The 20,817-nt window shown below is 45.5% G+C and overlaps 7 protein-coding genes across 7 annotated transcripts; 4 read left to right on the top strand and 3 right to left on the bottom strand.

The window, feature by feature from the left end:
• Positions 1 to 482: 482 nt before the first annotated feature.
• Positions 483 to 1,658, top strand: AOL_s00043g49 (uncharacterized protein; the record flags this gene model as incomplete). Its single annotated transcript, XM_011120536.1, has 2 exons — positions 483 to 838; positions 926 to 1,658. 2 exons carry the CDS (start codon positions 483 to 485, stop codon positions 1,656 to 1,658), a joined length of 1,089 nt encoding a protein of 362 aa, XP_011118838.1.
• A 255-nt stretch (positions 1,659 to 1,913) lies between these two features.
• AOL_s00043g48 (uncharacterized protein) lies at positions 1,914 to 3,737 on the bottom strand (the record flags this gene model as incomplete). The annotated part of the gene is made up of 4 exons (XM_011120535.1): positions 1,914 to 2,567; positions 2,638 to 2,851; positions 2,932 to 3,552; positions 3,667 to 3,737. The coding sequence occupies 4 exons, from the start codon at positions 3,735 to 3,737 to the stop codon at positions 1,914 to 1,916; spliced, it is 1,560 nt and encodes a 519-aa protein (XP_011118837.1).
• Positions 3,738 to 10,285: 6,548 nt separating this feature from the next.
• Positions 10,286 to 12,217, top strand: AOL_s00043g47 (uncharacterized protein; the record flags this gene model as incomplete). The annotated part of the gene is made up of 4 exons (XM_011120534.1): positions 10,286 to 10,572; positions 10,640 to 10,738; positions 10,802 to 11,289; positions 11,349 to 12,217. The coding sequence occupies 4 exons, from the start codon at positions 10,286 to 10,288 to the stop codon at positions 12,215 to 12,217; spliced, it is 1,743 nt and encodes a 580-aa protein (XP_011118836.1).
• A 914-nt stretch (positions 12,218 to 13,131) lies between these two features.
• Positions 13,132 to 14,050, bottom strand: AOL_s00043g46 (uncharacterized protein; the record flags this gene model as incomplete). The annotated part of the gene is made up of 2 exons (XM_011120533.1): positions 13,132 to 13,762; positions 13,863 to 14,050. The coding sequence occupies 2 exons, from the start codon at positions 14,048 to 14,050 to the stop codon at positions 13,132 to 13,134; spliced, it is 819 nt and encodes a 272-aa protein (XP_011118835.1).
• A 492-nt stretch (positions 14,051 to 14,542) lies between these two features.
• AOL_s00043g45 (uncharacterized protein) lies at positions 14,543 to 16,373 on the bottom strand (the record flags this gene model as incomplete). Its single annotated transcript, XM_011120532.1, has 7 exons — positions 14,543 to 14,586; positions 14,676 to 14,766; positions 14,831 to 15,716; positions 15,785 to 15,884; positions 15,958 to 16,030; positions 16,163 to 16,246; positions 16,317 to 16,373. The coding sequence occupies 7 exons, from the start codon at positions 16,371 to 16,373 to the stop codon at positions 14,543 to 14,545; spliced, it is 1,335 nt and encodes a 444-aa protein (XP_011118834.1).
• A 919-nt stretch (positions 16,374 to 17,292) lies between these two features.
• Positions 17,293 to 18,180, top strand: AOL_s00043g44 (uncharacterized protein; the record flags this gene model as incomplete). Its single annotated transcript, XM_011120531.1, has 3 exons — positions 17,293 to 17,487; positions 17,551 to 17,678; positions 17,751 to 18,180. 3 exons carry the CDS (start codon positions 17,293 to 17,295, stop codon positions 18,178 to 18,180), a joined length of 753 nt encoding a protein of 250 aa, XP_011118833.1.
• Positions 18,181 to 19,977: 1,797 nt separating this feature from the next.
• Positions 19,978 to 20,705, top strand: AOL_s00043g43 (uncharacterized protein; the record flags this gene model as incomplete). Its single annotated transcript, XM_011120530.1, has 5 exons — positions 19,978 to 19,983; positions 20,043 to 20,054; positions 20,123 to 20,148; positions 20,224 to 20,287; positions 20,385 to 20,705. 5 exons carry the CDS (start codon positions 19,978 to 19,980, stop codon positions 20,703 to 20,705), a joined length of 429 nt encoding a protein of 142 aa, XP_011118832.1.
• Between the last annotated feature and the right edge of the window lie 112 nt (positions 20,706 to 20,817).

The raw sequence follows: 20,817 nt of genomic DNA, 5'->3' as shown, positions 1-20,817 counted from the left end.
AGTCGTGATCGTGGCCCAGTGGAATGATGCATTGCGGATGCATGATCGTGATCCAATCCAAAGCGTGGCGGTTCGAGAATGTTAGAGAATGCTACGGTGGGACCTCACTATTCGGGTTAGCCCGACAACACCGAAAATGCAACAAGAAGCAGGTCAATTTCGAAACTGCTGGGCTGCAGGGGTACAAAAACGGGGTCGGGTATTAATTGCGTATACTATATTATAACCCCATAGCATAAACCCCGAGCTTTATGCTACGCAATTACGCAATGGCGGGTGTATATAAGAACAATGGGATTCTCGAATTCTACCTCGAATTTCCCAAAAACTGCATTCGACAAATCTCCTCTATTACTCAAATATTAATATTTTGATTCGGAAAAGGCTTCTAGTGGCCGGTCCACTGATATTATAATAAACTAGATCTACGCTCTCACCTTACCTACTACCATCAGTGCGCCGATATTAATATTTCTTTCACGATGAAGTACTCAATCTTCACAATATCCACATTCCTGGCAGTTTCCATCTCCGCAGCCCCATCTCGTTCTCGAACCCTTAAAAGACAAACCCAAGGTGCTACCGGAAAAATCATCGAACAAACAGATGCATCTTGGAATCTAGAGAGAATCTCCAGCGTGGCATCTATTGTACAAGGCAGCCGCAATGTGACCGACCTGAAGTACAAATACCGATACGACGAACGTGATGTGGCTACCGGCGTCGACGTCTACATCCACGACACGGGCATTGACCCATTGAACCCAGATTTCAATTCTCGAGCGCAGATAATATTCACTGATAACCCATACAATATATGGCCTAGTGATGGACACGGGTAAGTTCGAGTTTTTCCGTAATAGGTCTTGGTTTTTATAATCACTATCGTACTTTGTTCGCTCCTAACCCTTTTTTTTGTCTCTAGCACACATGTTGCAGGAACAATCGGTTCGACACATTACGGCGTTGCCAAAAATGTGTCAATATGGGGGATCAAAATTATGTCAGAGCCCATGGAAGATCCCCTCGGTCCCATTGTTGAGGAAAAAACAGCTCTAGAGTATATCCAGGATAAAGTCAACGGTATCAAGGCGGCCATCAGACAGCATAACATCCACAAGAAGAAAAAGGACTTCAAAGGTTCTGTGATGAACATGTCATGGGGTGTCCCCAGGGACTTCATGGAGATGGCTCCGGGTGGCAGTGAACTGCTTATGAAGGCATTGAAGGATGCACTTGCCGCTGGCATCCACTTAACCGTTTCGACTACGAATTCTGGTGCTGATGCCTGTGAATCATTCCCGGGGGGGTATGTCAAAGAAATACCTTCCCTTATTGTTGTGGGAAATACAAATATTAGCGATACTCGGATCCCAACTTCTGATTGGGGTCCGTGTATCGATCTTTACGCCCCCGGAACAGAGATTCAAAGTACTTCCCTGAGAAAAAAAAACTGGGTTGAAGTTATGACTGGAGTTTCAATGGCCGCACCACTCGTTGGCGGTGTTGTAGCTACCCAATTGGCAAAGTTCCCCGAATTGAGAGGTGATACAGTTGCCATGAAAAAGAAAATCTTGAGTTTGGCACTTAAGAACGTTGTTAAGGATGCTAGGGGTGGTGGAAATCTTCTGCTCAATACCGGTATCTCTTCTGGTTAATTTTGGAAGATTTGGAATTGAAATTCCGAGTTTTTTTTTTTTAGAACGCCGGGGGCCTTCGCCTTGCCTGGCTCTTGGGTATTTAGCTAGGCTTTTAGTTTACCTGTGTAGATATTAGAAATATATAGATATTATAGATATATAATGAATCCAGAAGAAATATACCGATACTTCGCAGCTAAAATCCCCCGAAAGACTCTAAAGCTTTAAGTTCAAAAACTCAGCAGCTAAATCCTTCGACCCCGATCTATTCTTTTACTTCGATTTTTGGGAATCCATGAATTCATCAAAACTCAGCCAATCATAAACATGCACCCCTCCCCTATAGAAAACGGCGAAACCCTTATCGTGCGGCCTTATCTCCTCAAGCTGTCCACTCATACCCACAAGTTCTAAAACTCGACCTGGACCCAGGGGAGTCAACTGATCTCCCTTGGAACACCAAAGTGAGTAGTTACATAAATAGTTCTTCTCCTTCGATAAATGCTCCTCGGTAGCGAGTGGCATGACGGTGTAGAAAGTATCTTTGTAGTAAAATGATGCTGTCGCGTCGGGGCCTTGATATTGAAGCGGATTTAGATCAAAGCATTTCCATGAGGCAGAAACCTCCCCATCCGAAAGGATGGCCAACCGGACATTCCACTCCTTAGTCTCCAGGCCCGGCATGCCCACTCCTGTTGCGTTTATGCTATGACAAAACGAGATCGACTGTAGAATAGGATCCGGTAGGTCATCTGGGAGGTCATGATTAATAAGTCCTGCAGTCGTTTCAATCAGAGTACCCTCCTCTTCGTGAAAGGTCAGCCAACTTGCACAAACTTGAGGTTTATGATCATTATCCAAAAAAACCGCGGCCACAGTAATTCGATTGGCAAGAATCATCATCGGCGGCGAGTTTATGATGCCTTCCTGCGAACAAGGTGTGTGTTAGTAGCTTGATACGGATATATGCAAATTCAATTTTGACACCGAAACTCACTCGGGTGGCGGCTTTGACAAAGTCCGCAATTCTTTCGAAAACCCGCAAAGCTGCTGTTTGAAGGTTCACAAGATAGTAGTCGGAGTAATCAGTATCCCCGTGTTCGTTACGGATACACAGGTACTTTTCTGAGGAGCTAATGGTCATACCTCCTTCATGGAGGAGTTTGAATTCGCGAATCAAGCGACCGTTGCTATTCCAAACCAGAGCTCGACTATTTGACACACATTAGAATTAGTCGATCACTAGTGCTATGGTTAATTTTCTGTATTCAGCTTATATGGATATACGTACTTGGAATTCAAGGTAATGGCAGCTGCACAGTGGGCACCAACGTGAGCCGACCTCTTGTCCAGAATTTCTCTGCGCTTGTTTACCAGTGGTGCGGGCGTCTGACTTTGACCTCTGTTCAGGTCAACTAGATACCATTGATAAGTCTCAGGCAACGAGCCTTGACGAGAGTGGCCGAAGATCGCGTATTCAAGACCGACGGATACCTTCAAAGCAACAAAGAAACCGTCTCTATCTTGAGGTATTCCTGAGAAAGAAAAGTCATATCCTGTTTTCAGCTTAAATAAGCCAGATTCACCAGAATACTCCTTGAATGCAATATTTCTCAACGCTGAAAAGGGATCTTCCTCTAGCTGACGAGCATAAAAGTGAAGATCAGATCGCTTTGCATAGTATATGTAGGCGATTTTTTTAGCCAGTTGTGAGGATGAGAGAAGGGATTTCCATCGCAGGGACACCCGACGAAGGCGGATGATGTCCTTCGGATCGAGACCTTCAGCGATTTGAAGCGAGATTTCGACAGGAAGGAACCCAAAGATATCAAAATAGCAATTGGCGGTTCTCAACTTTTCTTGGAGAGTATATTTCTCGGATGGGAGAAAAGAATCGAACAGAGCATTGAGGCTAGAATATAATACCTTTTAGAGAAGGTACTAGTGCTGACTTTGTGGATACTTGCTAGGTAGATAGGTATAACTCTAGGTACAGACGTTAGACCGGGATGCCAAGCTAACTTACAATTGGATTCTTTCCCGTTGACCAGAAGTTTTGAAGGTCTCTAGAGCCTCGTTTAATGCCAGGCTCTCCATACCGGATTGGATTGGATGGAATCATGCACGAAGGAAGGGAGGAAGGAAGGCATGCGTGCATGCATGAAAGCGAGAATCGGATGCTGGCTGGCGTGGTGTGTTACATGCAATTGTGGGGAAGCGGGTACTACGTATGTCAGTACTTAGCTGCTTAGGCATATGCGTTGCATGATAGCGTGGTCTGGTGACGGGTGCACGGATATCGATAACTCGACCTAACCACTTATTCCACCTTGATGGCGATAACCGATAAACAGACACGAAGCTTCGAAGATAGAAATGGATCGATGAGGTGGGCTCCTTCTGCTTTGCAAATCCGAACACGGTTGATATTAGATAACCATTACTTGATCCCGATTCTATTCTGGTCGGTTGATAACCTAGGTAAGTGAAGTAGCATGCACAATCGGATGATATCTCCTCGTGTTAATTCTAAGTATACATATACACTAAGCTTAATTTACCACAGTCCATGCTTTCATGCGACCATGGCGTCCATATGCATGCATCCATCCGAGAAGCAGAGCCAGTAAGTTACTTACTCGCCTCGCTGTGCATGTGTGCATCGTTAAATGATATTATTAGCACTCCAGACCCGGGATCCTGGATCGAATCTTAACACTGAACTTATCAAGAGGCGTGTGGCCTCAATTGCACTGCACATGCATTAGAGCGTTTCAGCTGTCAGCGCCCCCTTGCTCGAAGAAATGCATCAAACGTCACCGATTAGGCCAGGTTTCCAAAAAAAGAAGGCGAGAAAAAGAAACCGATTCCATATTTGGCAAAGCGCCCCCAGCTTTCATTCTCGGGAATTAATAGCCCATCCTGCATTTGATTACTCTGCTGTAGGTCGCCGAATATGGCAAGTTGCTGGAAGTTTGATGGAAGTTTCGGAGGCTCCAGGAACACTTCGCCGAAGAGATTTGATTCTCACTGTCATAAGGGTTTTAACGATACCAATGTTGCCTACGTCACACGGTATTACAAATGGCATCGAGGGTACGGAGTACAGGGCCTGCATACATCTGCCAAAAGGTACTTAGCTATAGACAATCGATATCCGATATTGCTCTTTAGCTTCAATACTAGCATAGTATGTACTGCACTGTCCGGTTGACGAAACATCGACTCGCCTGTGTATATGCACGCCACCTGGGAAGCCACCTTCTCGCTTCTTCCATCCGAATGCTGATGACGGGAGCTGAGGCTAAGTTCACTAGTTCGTGATAATCATCGATATAGTCGAATTGAGGTTAGGGACGAAAAAATTTTCCACTCCGACTCCAGCCTCGTCCTGCCCATGACGGATACAAAATTGGTATCTGATTAGCTGGAGGCTGGAGTTGGTCCCGTTAGCGCCAGGCAAGTTTTGCTGTTTAGGGGAAGATGTGGCAGAGACCAGGCCCAAACTGCCACAAGTTGCCAAGAGAAAGGCGTGTGCCCTGTTCGCCGTACATTTAGCACAAGGCCATTAAGATGCTACTGCAGAACATGAAACAGTCGACAGGAAGAAAAATCTCCAGCATCGATGCCAAATTTGGGTCAACAGACCCCCATACGAGCAGGGAAGATTGCGATAGCAAAAAGAACAAAGATGGCGGTAGCGAGGATCAGAAACCGGTACCTGCATTTCTCGCGCGAACAATACGAACAGGAAGGAAGGAAGGAACGAGTCGAGTGCTGCACAGCTCCGCAAAGTAAAATACAGACAGAAAGCATCACCCACACGCAGCCCTATGCCTGGGCCCCACCCTATGACGACGGATATGTACGGGACTGGGGCCGACGGGTATGTACACAGTAGTACGAACGTGAGCGTGCATGAGGGATGACGAGATTGCGTATATTCGTCGTGGGATTCGATGGTAGGCCTACTAGCTATGCACATAGTACTTACGTGTATTATTATATATTATCCGATCATATGTTTATGTACCTATGTATGTGTGGATGTATGAATGTACATGTCTGTCTTTCTTTCTTTCTTTCTTTCTTTCTTCCTAACCAAGGGGGGAAAAAAGAAGAAGAAAAAAAGAATTGATCATGTGTGCAGATAGTTCGAATCCAAGTGTGTGGTGTCGTGATGCTCTTTTGGGGAGGTTGAAGACTTCTACGGCGACTATAGACTAGTACAAGATGGCCGACTTTTGGGATCATATCAGGTTGCGTGGACAGCCGGCGCGTTAACCACGAATATTTCTCCGATGAAGCTTGGGGGGGGTGAGGACCTGCAGGAAAGCTCCCTTGGTGGTCGTTTCAGGAAGGGAAAAGAGCATTGGAAGCAATTGCAAGCAAAGCGAGCAAAGCAAGGGAGCAGGCGTCCCCCTGCAAGCAAGAAATGAAACAAGCTGCTGCACCACCACACTAGGAGGCAAAGCAGATGGAAATTCTGCACTGCAAGCCACACAGTAGCCAAACCAGGCTAAGGCTGCATGGCATGGATCATCTCAAACAGACCAACAACGCTAGTTATCTCAGGTACCGAATGTTAACTCGAGCCAGCAGCTGTGGGTGTGTGTAGAGAAGTTATAAATATTTAACGATGCGACTGCCTCATTATCGCCGTCACATTCACAGTCGCAGCATCAACATCAACATCAACATCGCCATCACTACCATCACCATCACTACCACCACTACCATTACCACCACTACTACTTTCATTAGATCTATGTTGATATCTTCATGGATATATATTGATCTGATGTGAACCTCGCGTGGATTGGAATCGGTCTGTGAGGCAGCTAGCATCATATCACATCGTATACACATACGTATATACCTTATATATATATATATATCGACATCGACATCAGCATCATTCATCATTCGATTCTATTAAATTATTTGATCCCTCATAGTTTATATACCAACTTTAAGTGTATAGACACCTCTGTCTATATATCCGATTGTTTTTATTACTATCACCGGTAAGTTGAAACGTCCTGGTAAAAACCAAGTAATGTCGTTACTGTCTGGAATTGCCTCATCCTGGATCCGCGTTTGAGGCTTGGTTTCCTTTGATCCATTTACATAATTGTCATTTTTCTTTTTTGCACGCACCCAAACAATACCATTATGGTATATATAATATACAGTCTAATTCTTCTTTCTTCTTTCCTCTTTTTTAATATATATTTTTTATATTTTTTTAATATATTTTTTGAGATAAATATAAATTTCGTGCTTGGTTAACATAATTAGCATCTACTTACTTAGTTAACGTTCTCATCGGGAGGTAATTAATCACCCACCAAACATCGAACGAACCCGGCCATCAATCAATCCATTCCCGAACAAAAGGCAAAAAAGAAAATTTCGAAAAGACCTTTTGAAACTAGAAAAATATAGAAATAGTTTATAGTATATCTATATCTATATCTATATCTATATCTATATCTGTATCTATATATACTTACTTATATAAGTGAACAGGTGAGTAAAATAAATACGGTTTTGCCCCTTGCTTCATTTCGGTCTTGGTTATATAAGGACCTACACAATACGACATTCACTCCCCGACAATGAGGAAAATAACGGGGAGGTCTGTGCGGCCATGTTCTGACCGGTCTGATCTGATCGGATGATACGATGCATCCGAGCTTTCTTGGACTTTCCTCAAAGGCATATGCCATATCTGTGAGCACTTTCGTTGATTCGCAAGGCTGCCACAGGTACCGCTAATTAGCCGTTTGCTCCAAAATCTTGATCCTTTCGATCGGACCTCAGTATACTTCCATGTACTTGTTTCGAATTTCTGTTGTTTGATTTGCGCTTGCCTTATAATCATAAGTACTTGTTTTTACATGGGCGTTGATTGCTTCTGATCTCAACTGACCTAGGCAGATACCCAGGCACTTAAAGCAGGTAGTTAACTTCAACTTCATCATACAACCATCTTCAACATCAACATCAACATCAGCATCAGCATCAGCATCAGCATCATCATCAACGTATTTACCTTCGATATATACAATCCTCGAATTTAAATCTCAAGCTATCCAGGTTAGTAAAAGCTTCTCAATCTCGTATCCACTATATTGGGTACTTATATCTATTGTTGTGCTCCGGTGTTCCGGCCCCTCGCATTACCTTCATTCATTCATTCATTCATTCGTTCATTCGTTCGTTCGTTCATTTGTTCATTTGTTCGTTCTGTTAAAATACGCATGCACGCACGCACGCATGCACGCATGCACATTCATTTGGGTTCCATTCTCTTTCGTTTCATTCCCACCAGTACTTACTATACGTGCTGGCCCGTCGTGATCCCGGCAATGATACGGGACATGTTCACTTCCTTCCCGATTTTTCCGTTGGCTCAAACATCGTCGAATTCAACCAGGTGACTTCCCATTAATCCGCCTTATTCCCTTCCCTTCCCTTCCCTTTTCTTCCTCTCCTGGTTAATTCGGCAGAAAATGTCTTTTTTATTCGATCTGATTTGATCCTTTCTTCCCTTTCCATTTTTATTTTATTTCCCATTTCCCATTTTTCCATTTTTTATTTATTTTTATTTTTTTATTTTTTTATTCTATTCTTTTTCTTCAAGATCTTAATCTCGATCTTTCATTTCCCGGCCAAGGGATATTTTGAATCCCATCCAGGTATAGCAAACCACCTAACTTACCTACAACCACTAAGTACCAAATACCTATTATGCCTACATGGTAAATGGGAAATAGGTACTCAGTCACCATTTCCTCCCCCATCACGAATATTATATCTAAATCAAAGCACTGCATTTTCTCCCTTTTTCCCCCCCTCCTCCCTCTCTCCCCACACTCAATTGCGAAGGAAAGACGGACAGCCTGGACAAGTCTTCGGGTATGTGTCTGGCTGTGGCCCCAAACCCTGGGCGGAATCCCCACTCTGGTTCCTCTTCCGTTGCCTGCCTGCCTGGTGCCGCTGTTGGCAAAAGAGAAAGGATAAACGGCGGTTCGCACCTTACCCGTCCACCGTAGCACAATTAGCTACGGTCTTGCCGTGGTTAGCTTAGGCTGGCGTGGAAGGATTGGTTTGGAAGGGTTTTGATCTGGAAATATCTGCACTCACTCGACTCTGGCTTAACTTTCGGATCAACTACGATCGTGTCTTGAGTGGTCGAGGGATATTTCTGCCGGACTGGGCCCTTCCGAGGATGAACCAGCCTTTCCGAGCAGCCGTTCATACGTGAATGTCCGCCAGTGCCATTGGGTGAGGTTGTATTGTGAAGATTGAGATCCGATGTGGAGATAGATTGATACATTATATCGCTGGCTACCTACCTACTAAGTACCTACCTACCTACCTACCAAGGTACTCGCTTGCTTGTTTGATTGCTTGCTTAATTACTTAACTTTGCTCAAGTGCCTAAGCAAGTTAAGTAAGTAAGTCAAGTAATCAAGTAAGTAAGCAAGCAAGCAAGAATGTATAGATAGTAGGTATGGGTATATGTTGGTCTGGATCGAGAGACAGACGGATGTTCAGACCCTTGGACGTCAGTTCGCTGTTCGGGCCGTCGAGCTCTCTCCAGATCTGTCTGCCATCTGTGTTTTTCCGAACATATATTCCATCTACCTCTTCTCTTCTCTTCTCTTCTCTTACCTCTCCTCTCACTCGCCCACTCCTCCTTTCTTCATTCATCTCCATCTTCATCTCCATCTCCATCTCATCTTATTTCGTCTTACCAGAATCACTTTGCTTGCTCTTTGGGATTTTATGAAACTGTCTTGTTCCAATGTCCTGACCTGACCATTAAACTCCGAAGTCCCAAGTCCCAAGTCCCAAGTCCCAAGTCCCGGACCTTCCAGAACCATCAACCACCAATTAATTATCTGACCGCTTATTTGGCTGTTCTTTAGACAGAACCTCCTCGCTTCCAACCAACCAACCCTTTCGTTTCTTTTTTTCCCTTCCCCCCCTTCGCCCTCTTGCCTGCTTCAGTTCCGTCGCAACTTTTTGCTTGCATCCGCCCATCCTTCGAGCAGAATATTCCAAGCCGATTCTAGGGCCACCATCCACATCCACCCACCCTCACTCTCGAGATCTCCTCCACCAAACATCCCCATATAATATATCATCCATACCTACCAACCTATCTACCATACTAATCCCTTTGTCTGCTTTCTTTTTTCCTTTTCCAGTCCTGAACTGAACTCCTCGTACTAGCTTCGCCACCAGTTAGTTCCTGTTAGACTCTCACTCCATTCCTGCCGAAACGAAACCCATTCTCTTCACCTAAATTACTCGTTCTGAAAGCCGTACCTCCCGTTTATTGCCGACCGAATCTACTCTCCAACTCGTGCAACGATCACACAAGCAGCACAATCCTTCCACCCGGAAACCTCACCAACTGCCAAAGGAAATCACTGGACTGCCATCAGATTCGTTTTACTCGTTCACTTTGTACACCCGAGAAACCGCTGAGCCCTTCGTTCTGTGCCTTACAACAAACGAATCACCCAATTCCTTTAACTACCTGGTCTATCAAACTACCTTTCGACAAATACTAGAGTAATTTGCATGATATCTCGGAATCATATCTCAAATACTTTCGGATCGCCAAGATGATGATGATGGAGAGAAGCACAAGTGCCAGGTCACCCTTTAGTGGGCCCATAGAACGGGGCCATTCGATTTCGCAAACTCACACCCACTCCTCCGAACCAAAGTCCGAGCCGATGGACATTACAACAACGACGGGTAGCCCAGATATGGACTCTCAGGGAGATTCTGCTGCCCTATCCGATTCTATAAAACCTGGAACGGCCGGTAGCTCCCTTGCTATGGCCTCGGCTTCTAATGGTCTACAGCAACCTAAAGTCCAAACCGCCTTCATCCACAAACTTTATAGGTACGAGTCTATGCGACCAATGATAGCGGCGAGCCCATGGTGGTAAATCGATGCTAACGAGTCCTAGTATGCTCGAGGACGCCGCAATTCAACATCTCATTTCGTGGGCAACATCCGGGGAAAGCTTCGTTATGTCCCCAACAGGCGAATTTTCCAAAGTCCTTAGGTTTGTTTTCCATATCCTCCGGAGCTTCTAATATTTACTGACCCTTTTTTGTACCCTGCATAGCCAATATTTCAAACATACCAATGTCTCGTCCTTTGTTCGTCAGCTTAATATGTACGGCTTCCACAAAGTGAATGACGTTTTCCACTCCGCATCTCCAGATTCTGCGCTCTGGGAATTCAAGCATGGTGGTGGCAGCTTCAAACGTGGCGATCTGGCTAGCCTTAGAGATATCCGACGCCGACCGTCAAGACCGGCAATCCACAAGGAACCACAATACAACCACGGAAATCGAAATGTGGTCCCCAGTACCCCCGGAACACCGAACGAGCAGTCGGTTGACACCATTGAGGGTCGCCTTGCCAGCTTAGAGCAGGCATACTGGGACGTTAACGGCAGAGTGCACCGTCTAGAGGATGCTAATCATACATTGGGCAATCAGTGCCAAAATCTTCTTGAGGGCCTAACCCGGTGCCACCAGTGGACTATCGACCTGTCCCAATATATCGCTAGGATAATCCCACAGTCCGATGTTTCCATTCTGAGAGAAAGTGAGTTTTTCCACCAGGAATTCATAAGCTAGATCCAGCCCTAACAGTATGGTGGATAGTCCAATCAAGGCAAAAGGAAATTGAGCGATATGCAACGTCTCTGGAGGAAAGCCTTGAAACATTCCAGCGGGAACGCATTCCAACCTTTTCTTTCCCACCGATAGACAGTGCTGGGCCGATGTCACCTCGACAAGGACCCCAGTACGATGAGGACGGTCGACGTCCTCCACCGGCGCTTCGAGGCGGACTTGGTAGCGGGTACTTCCGCCCTCCATTCACTTCCAGCACCCAGAACGGGTCCATGGGCCAGAGACGATTTGGTTCCATGAGCGGCCCAGGTGGAGCTACACCGACCTCGTCACTTCATCCCTCCTCGATTGACAGACTTGCGCCTAGAGCATCTGTAACTAGCCTCCCTGTCCATCCTAGCCATTTGTCAAGGCGCCATACTTCTGCAGATATTAGACTACAGGGGTGGAACCCTCCAGGAAGTTCGCCATTCTCTCACCAGTCCGCAGTCCAATGGGGCAACAGCACGTCCAGCAGATCATGTGAACCACAAAACGCCCAGGATGAGGCGCCCCCAAGCTTTTCCAATTACGAAATAAGATCCCAAAATCCTGCCCCTCGACCATCATTCTCTGTTCGAAAATCACCACCACCATTTGAGCCATCTCTCTCCTCCATCGGCCCGGATAGCACATGGTCTTTTGCTACAGCCAAGCAAACAACAAGCCCTTCTAAATTCGACGCACCACCTCCTCCAATGGGCTCCCGCCGGAGCAGCATCGTTGCTAGCGGCGTCCATGCGCTTTTAAACCCATCGTCTGCCCAAGATACGGTTTCCCGCCTAGACAACTCTAGTGACAAAGGATCCGATACGGAGCTAGCAAGCGAGGAAAGCCGGAAGAGAAAGAGAGTTGACTAGTATTCTGCTTTATTTTCTCATTTTTCAAAAGACAGGCGGCCGTCCTTGATTTCGAAGCACTTAAATGCACGCTTTACGTTTTTTTTTCTCCCCCCTTTTATCTATATATATACTTTTATATATATAAGTTTTTTGACTCTCGAGTTCACTACTAACGACTATCAGTTCATTTCTTTCTTTTGTCCTTTTTATTTATTTATATATATATACTTTGCATACTTCTCCTTAATAACCCTCTTCCCTTTCTCATTGACGTCAGATCTTTGTTATATTTTGCGATTTGACGTTACTTTCCTTTTCCATAGTACACTCAATGTTGGCTCGGAACTCTCATTTCAAGTTTTATTTTTTAGTTTTTTGTATCTTTTTGTTTGATGACAAAGGGCAAGGTCTGGCGTTGTATGCTTTTGCTGCGGCACCGTGAATTCCACGTTGATGCGAATAGCGTTGGCTCCTATTGGCCAACAGCGATGGCTTCTGCGAGTATATACAAATACTTATTTAACGGTGGGTATTTGGGAGAAGGAGGGGGGTATGATGGTGTGCTTAAGTTGGAGACAGCATATTTGATTTCCTCGGCATCCTTCGCGATTTTTCGACTTCTGTTGATTCGATATCCTTTTGTATAAAGCCTGTCATTTTCCATTGCAGCTGTTCAATATTTTTGACTTCAAATCTCATCCCGTTGAATATAAGTTCGTTGTATCTTAAGGCTATCGCACATACAGACGAGATACATTTCCCATTAGCCGATAAAGAGAATGTACACGGATATCAGTAGAGAATACTTATTAAAGCTTTGTCCTCAAGGCTTAGTTGACCGGCCATAGAGTATTCGTGCGACCTTGTAACTGCATGTGTACTTGGTTTTGCTAATTTGTGCCTAGGGACACTCCTGAATCAGACATAGTTATCTAGCCCTCAGAGCTATTGTGATTTTTGTTCTTGATTTTCTTCCGTTTCTTCTTCTTCTTTTTGTCTTCTCCAACCAAAATGATCTTCTCCCCTGTGAGAATACGTTGTGCGAGTGAATCTGCTGATGAAACTTCGGTATTCTTAGCTGAGGCAGCTTTTATGTCTGGCCCATCTTCATCATGGTAGGAATCCTTAGACGCCGCCTCCCGCTTTGGGGCCTTCTGCCCTTTCTTGAACTTCCCCTTTTCCAGTGCAGCAGCCTTCGTAGCCAGTGACACAAACCCACCACCGATACTGACATCCGAGTCGCTCCCGGCATGTTGAATGTTTACACTCTCAGCCTCTGCGTGATGTCCATCTCCCGCTCGGAATTTCCGCTTCTTTGAGCTTCTATTGGCAATGGCCCCACGACTCATCTGCTCTTCTTCTTCATCATCATCATCATCGCCACCCGATCCCGAATTGGCTATACCTCTAGGTCGGGCTTGTTGCTTTGTTCTTTCCTGGTGCCGCTGTCGCGCATCTTTCATGATACTCTGGCCGAGGAGACGTCGTCTGAGAAGGTCATTTTCGCGGTTGTAGGTTTCCGTCGCAGATGTCGAAGCGGGTATTGGATGGCCAGCGCCTAGTCTGTTTTAATGCAATAAATTTAGTTTAGATTGATAGTCAAGAATCTAGAATAAGGACCTCCCGTCTCTGATCCAAAGGCGTGAAAGTAGGTGCTACTAACGTGGCGGGCCGAGGTTTCCAGAGTTCTTCCTCCTCCGCAGCAATTGCTTCAGCAGACTTTGCATTCCCGAGTTCTTCGGCAGTTGGTGGTCGCAATAGTGATTCTATCAGTTTGCGTCTTTGAGCGGTGACAATGGCGATCCTGTTCTGGAGGACGAGAGGGTCGATATCATTGGAGATGGACGTCATCTTGACAGTCAAGCAACGCGATGGAGATGTGGTTTTTAAAGAAAAGGAAATTAAGAAATCGGACAATTGCAACACAGAAGGAACATCATTGTTGCATAATATTGGTCTCATTCAGATCTATCGATGCAATGCAATGCAATGCAATATAGATTTAGAGCTAAATAAGGAAGTAGATAGGGGGGTTATACATGTACACATGTAGATACTCAAGTAAGTGCTTTATATCAGTATCAATATTATTGTGGAATGAATTGATCAGTTCCCTACAGACGAGCAATCGACAAGCAACCGACAAGCAGTCGGTTGGCCTCACCTGATATTATATATGTGGAAAAGAACGGTAACAATTGCAAGCCATGTGGAATACCCTCTATATACCTAAGTAGACAATAATTGTAGCCTCCCATACTTACTTACTCAAAGACCAACTTGGCTTAGTGCCTAGTAAATCACCGACGTAGCTACCTAGCCTAAGGACGAATTTCTCTCAGCCTAGATTCCTAGAGTGAACTCAACCCCAACGTCGATGTCTCGGGCTGAATATGATTGTTAGGTTAGTTATCTTTCGTCCAACATTCAATTGATGATTCCCGGGATATTTGGTTCTTGAACCAACAAGACTTACCCATCTTTACAACTTTCGAGAACTGGACGGCCTTTTCGGCTGCTGATTGTAGGTCTTCCAAAGAGAAAATCTTCAATCCTGACTCATTGATCTGGTAGATTTGTGAGTCTTCATGGCCTAACAGGGTAACTCCCCGCCCGGGTCTAGTAGCTTACCAATTTCTGCGCCTCTTGCATGTTGGTACCCTGCAATCTAGCAACGACAGGAACACGAAGGTTCATGTTCTGGACGGTGCCAATGAGGCCACGGGCAATATCATCACAACGGACAATACCGCCAAAGATGTTGACAAATATAGCGGTAATCTTGGGGTCCTTGGTGATAAGCTCGAAAGCGCGTTGGATGGCCTTTGGTGTAGCACCACCTCCGACATCCAAGAAGTTTGCTGGGCTCCCGCCGTTCAACTTGATGATATCCATGGTCGCCATGGCCAACCCAGCACCGTTGACCAAGCATCCGATATCACCGTCCAACTTGATGAAATTAAGGCCGTATTCTGCAGCTTGGACTTCATCAGGATCCTCTTGAGCAATATCTCTCCAAGAGAATACCTCTTTTTGCCTGAAATCAGCATTGTCATCGAAACCAAACTTGGCGTCCATGCACAGAACTTTGTGGTCATTGGTTTCAGCTAACGGGTTGATCTCGATCTGAGTAGCATCCTTTTCGATAAAAACTTTGTAGAGGTTTTGAATTGTTTTAGCAGCGTCGTTAATGCATTGAGGAGAGAAGCCGAGTTGCTTGGCAATCTTCTGAGCGATTTCGTCGGTCACACCCTGGTGGATGTCAATTGGGGTGGTGACAATGGCTTCTGGTGACTCCTTGGCGACGGCTTCAATGTCCATACCGCCCTGGGAAGAGGCCACGATTACTGGGCCTTGGGTAGCACGGTCCATAAGAATCGCGAGGTAGAATTCTCTTCGGGCAAACTTGCGCTCGACGATGAAAACAGAAGTGCATAGTTTACCAGCCGCACCAGTTTGCTTTGTAATAAGCTTATGACCAATCATCTCTCCGGCGAATAGTTTTGCCTCAGCAGGCCTATGTCGAAGAAAACGGGTCCGATCAATTGACATCCGAATACTACGCGCCTAGCAAGGGTATCTTACGAGTAAACGACTCTGACACCGCCCTTCAAACCATTGTCGAAAGTGCCCTTGCCTCTTCCACCTGCAAGAACCTGTGCCTTGATGACCATGTCATCTCCACCTTGTTGGTTGAACAGCCAAATATAATCAGAAATTGGGGGCCATTGAGATATTATCGGGATGTCACTGCATACCGATGCTTTTAGCGACCTTCTCGGCTTCCTCGACCGTTGTAGCATTCTGGCCATTCGGAACACCAATGCCGTACTATATTATCATCCACGAGAGAAGCAGAATATAAGTTATTATTTGTTGTGATCTTCGTGGGTGGGTTGAGTACACCGGACGGAAGGAAGCGCGACGATTAGGCTCGGGTTCTTCAAGGAAGCCAATTCATACCGATTTCAAGAGGTTGGCCGAAAGGTACTCGTGTATCGACAAAGGCCGGACCTGCTGGCGAATGAAGTGACTTTTTGTTGGGTTCTGGATGTCATCATCGGATAGTTAGCGTGGGGTTAGCAAAGTGGCATGAGTTTGGAGGCTGTTTACATACCCTAAGGGCGGAATTCAAGGAGGCCGCTATCGGCCGGCTTCGGAGTAGCTTAAACATGGCTTCGGAGGTATCAACAAAATTTTGCGGATGATAAGGGAGGTAGAATTGGGGAGGACGGTGGATGGGGGTAGGAGGAGAGAAGGAGGGATGAAGACTGGGATGAGGTTCGAGAAATGTATGCCGGGATGATTCCCGCTTGACTGGTCGAAACCCAAGAAACCCAAACCACCACAAATCTACAACACCAAAAAATTACATGCAAAATTGCAACTAACTGCAACTAATTGAAATCACTACGTTATCTTACTATACGAGCTATATCGAATCTCCTTGGTTGACCGGCTGGTGATAAAAGATTCACATACTTACAGCTAGGCGAAGATGACAGAACCGTCGCCTATGGAAGAGGTGAGTAGATGCATATATCCATCAGATCTATCCGTCGATGCATATATACGGGCTGCGGGATATATACGAAGCTATCTTAATCTGACAGTTTTAGGATAGTTGGTAGGGTTTCTTGCATCTCCACGCCATGAAATTAGAAACATCGGTACCGTTTACCCTTATACGTTGAGCTTTCTATGGTGGTTCTATATCACTTTAGCGTTCTTTCTGACTCGGTGTTTCGAGAATCAGCTTGCGGAACCCTCGTAGGGTACTCAACGGGGTCCCAGAACTCCATATTCAAGCCACCAGGCCTCAAGCCAATCAAAGATCTCAAAGTCTTAGTCAGAGACCACCCTGTAAGCTGTCTTCCGTAAAACAAAAGGGGTCACCCAGTCTACGTCTTTGGTTCTAAGTAGATGTGAAGACAACATCGGAGAGTGCAGCGACCATCCTCGTCAATGTGTCTGATGACAAAGCGGTCTTAGAACTTCTCTCAAACGATGATAGTTTTCTCGAGCTGCTTTTTTCTTTGATCACGAATCCCTCATATCCCGGGGCGGATTCCATTGCCATGTTGCTAGCAAATATGGCGAAACATACGTCAATACCTGGGAAAATTTTAAAACTGAAACGGGAGAAGCCGAAGCCCGAGTGGAAGGTCAGCGACAGTGAAAATGCAATGGACCAATTGATGGATCTCTTCGTGAAGGGATCTGGGAAGACTCTGAACAAAAATGCCAACTTTGATTATCTTGCATACTTGTTTGCAGACATCGCCGGGGTAAGACTCCATGATTCTCGAGTTTGCAACAGTCGAATCCATCCTAATTTTCGCGAGGTACAGCACCCAGATGGAAGAAAGCACTTCATTGAGGCACAGGCTTATGACAACGTCATACCGCTTACGAAACTGATAGTATTTACTGAGCACGAATCATTAGTACGCAGAAAAGGAGTCGCCTCGACCATCAAGTAAGACCCCACCAGATTCTTTGAAAACTCCTCCCTCTCAATCTCCATGAATTTCTGACGTACGCAATAAAGGAACTCCCTGTTCGACATCTCCTCGCACCAGACGCTTGTATCGGAGTCTTCTGTGAATCTGCTGCCTTATATCCTTCTACCACTTATGGGATCCGAAGAGTATCCAGAAGACGAGTCGCTTAGTATGCCGGCTGAAGTTCAGCTATTACCTCCAGACAAGAAAAGGGAAGCCGACAGTTCAATCATTGCGACGCACTTAGACAGTATTGTACTGTTGACTACGACTCGCGAGGTTAGAGAGCTGCTAAGGGAGCTGCAGGTATATCCGATTGTTCGGGAAGTTCATCTAGCAGTGGAAGACGATGATGTCCGAGATATCTGCGAGAGGATCGTCAATGTATTGAAACGTGATGAGGCAGACCCTTCGAAACTAGATGGTCCGAGGGTGCAAGAGCTTGAAGATGAAGATGGCGTTATTGACCTTGTCTAAGCCATCCTCCCTCCCCTAGCCTAGCCTGCCCCTTCCTCCTTCTTCCGTTTTTCTCCTCCTTTTCTTTTTCTGAGGGATAACGGATAAGTATATCATCTTATTCTATTATCCGCATCCACATCTATTCGATCGAATATCAATAATACATATATGTTCACCATTGATATCACCATGGCCATGTGTTAATATTAATAAAAGTCCCAGGATTAGGTGAGGGGTACGAATCCCTGCGTGAAATGCTGCAGAATAATTGAGTGGCGGCTGGACAGCAAATCCAGCAGCGTGTCTCCAAAGAATTATGCATCAACTGCTCAAAGCCCAGTTTTGGGCAAAAAATAATTATCGGTCAGTAGGAAAATTTCCTATTATGGCCTAGCGGTCGGGACCCGGCATCCCGAATCGGTCTGATGAAGCCAGGACACCAATAAACGAACAAGCCATATTCGAAGGATCGAGCCCTCTCCACAGTTTTTGGTTGATAGGAGGGACTGCCCAGCTTATCCCTGCCGTGGCTAATCAAATAAAAGTCCATCTCGATTCCCGGCTTCGAATTTCATAATTACAATCATCAGCTGTTACATACAGCTCACAGCATAAAACCCTTTGCGTGTCATATCATATCATTCGACATTGATATTACCCATTCTCCGCTCTGCCCCGCCGCGCCGCCGCCGACTACAACCTGCTCTGGAGCGGAGCCGACCCGGGTTCCGTTTGTTTGCTCGCCTGGCAATTTGCACGTCGCACTGCAGGTCCCTAATCGGTAATATTAATATCACCTTGGTAGAGCTCTGGCGAGAACCTTTCAACGGCCGGCTTCAAGCTTCATACATCCTCATCTGAACGAGCCTACAGCTACGCATGAACTACGGTATCATGAATAATCATGAATATAAAATAGTAATTCTGGGGTCCCAGGGAGTAGGCAAGCAACCATATCCATGTTCCCCCCTCACGAGCATTTCCCCTTTGCAATTTTTATTACACGGTTTGATGGATCCCACCTCGTACCACCACCCCGTACCAACATAGACTGCTGTCTTCGCCAACGGCCTTCCTCTCCCCCAGGCCCTTGCCGCGCGGGTTTTTAGAACTTGATGCAATGTCGACACTAAATGTTGCACCTTGTTAATTCCACTATCTAATGCTATCTTGACGAAAATACCTCCCTAGAGAGTGGAAAATTCATACCAATATTAACATTGAAGTTTTTCTTCCTCAATAAACAGGCAAGACCAGCCTCCTCACACGATACGTTCAAGGCACATTCGACCCGTTAGGTTAGCCACATCTGGGCCTGGACCATACCTGCCAGTATCTCAGAACCCCCATGGCGCTGATTTATTTTTCCCTTTGCTCCGCTTCGATGTGAAACACAGCACCATCGACGATTGGGGCATCATTCTTAGCCAAGAGGGTTGTAGTCGACGGTACCGTAGTACGATTACAGGTGTGTGGGGTTGAGACCCGATCTTTAAACCGTTGCATCTTAAACGTTTGTACCCGGGTGGATGCACGGTATCTTCGTCTATCTTGAAATCCAAATCTGCTAGCCGCTGACGATATTGCAATTTTCGAATTCGTAGATCTGGGTGTGTACAGCCCCTTCCCAACCCTGCATCGTTCGTCTAGCTTTGCAGGATGTTTTAATTACAAGCTGGCCGATGATGCATTGCTATCTGTCGAAGAATCGTACTTATATCAAATTTTTGGACTAGGACACCGCTGGCCAAGAGAGATTCCGGTCTATCTCGAAGCTATATTACCGTTCTGCAAATTGTGGGGTGATATGTTATGATGTGTGTTCATCAACTTCTTCGGGATTTTAGCTTGATCTATCTAATATATCTGCCGAGTTCTAGGTCACTAACGAGGTAATTCTTTACAAATATGCTCTTATTAATTCTCCTTTGATTGTTAACGGAAGGTTCTATATTCACAGGCATCCTTCGTCGCCGTTAATTCTTGGTATGTCTTGTAATCTCTTCTTTCATCGCTTTCCTCCTCTACCTTTTGTCTCTCTAACATTAGACGTATCTATAGGCTTCAAGAACTTAAAAAGAATCTGAGAAACAACATCGTTATCCACATCGTCGGTACAAAGACCGTAAGCCACCCCAAGTTGGGCAACATCGTTCAAGCTAGTCTTTGCAAATCGAACAAACGTCTAATTTATTACGTCATCGCCTATTTACACCTTGTAGGATGTTGTCAATGACGACCCCTCAAAACGTGAGGTCCCATTCGAACGCTGTCTTTCCTATGCAGGGGAACACCTATCCGAGAACGATGAGACTTGGGTAGGTATGGACTGCTGCCATGAGGTCTCGGCGAGAGAGGACTCCGGGGTAGACGAGCTGTTCCAAGTCATCGCCAGGAAACTTATCGAGAGAAGGTCCGATATTGAGAGAGAACGGCTTTACGGCATTGGGGGAAGCGAGTATGACGAGACTACGAGGAGCGATGGCTCAATACAACTGAATACGGGACCTACTGAACGCAAAGGTGGTGCCTGTGCTTGTTGATTTCAAAATATGTGCTTTACTCAAACTTGGTGCCACTACTGGTATATTCTGCATCTTTATAGCTCCCTCATTTGTTTTTTTTGTTCTTTTTCCTTTCCTTTCCTTTCCTTTC

Source organism: Orbilia oligospora, assembly GCF_000225545.1.
Source record: "Orbilia oligospora ATCC 24927 unplaced genomic scaffold scaffold00043, whole genome shotgun sequence".
Taxonomy (NCBI): domain Eukaryota; kingdom Fungi; phylum Ascomycota; class Orbiliomycetes; order Orbiliales; family Orbiliaceae; genus Orbilia; species Orbilia oligospora.
Note: the sequence above shows the minus strand (reverse complement) of the source record. Positions and strands in the feature narration are given on the sequence as shown.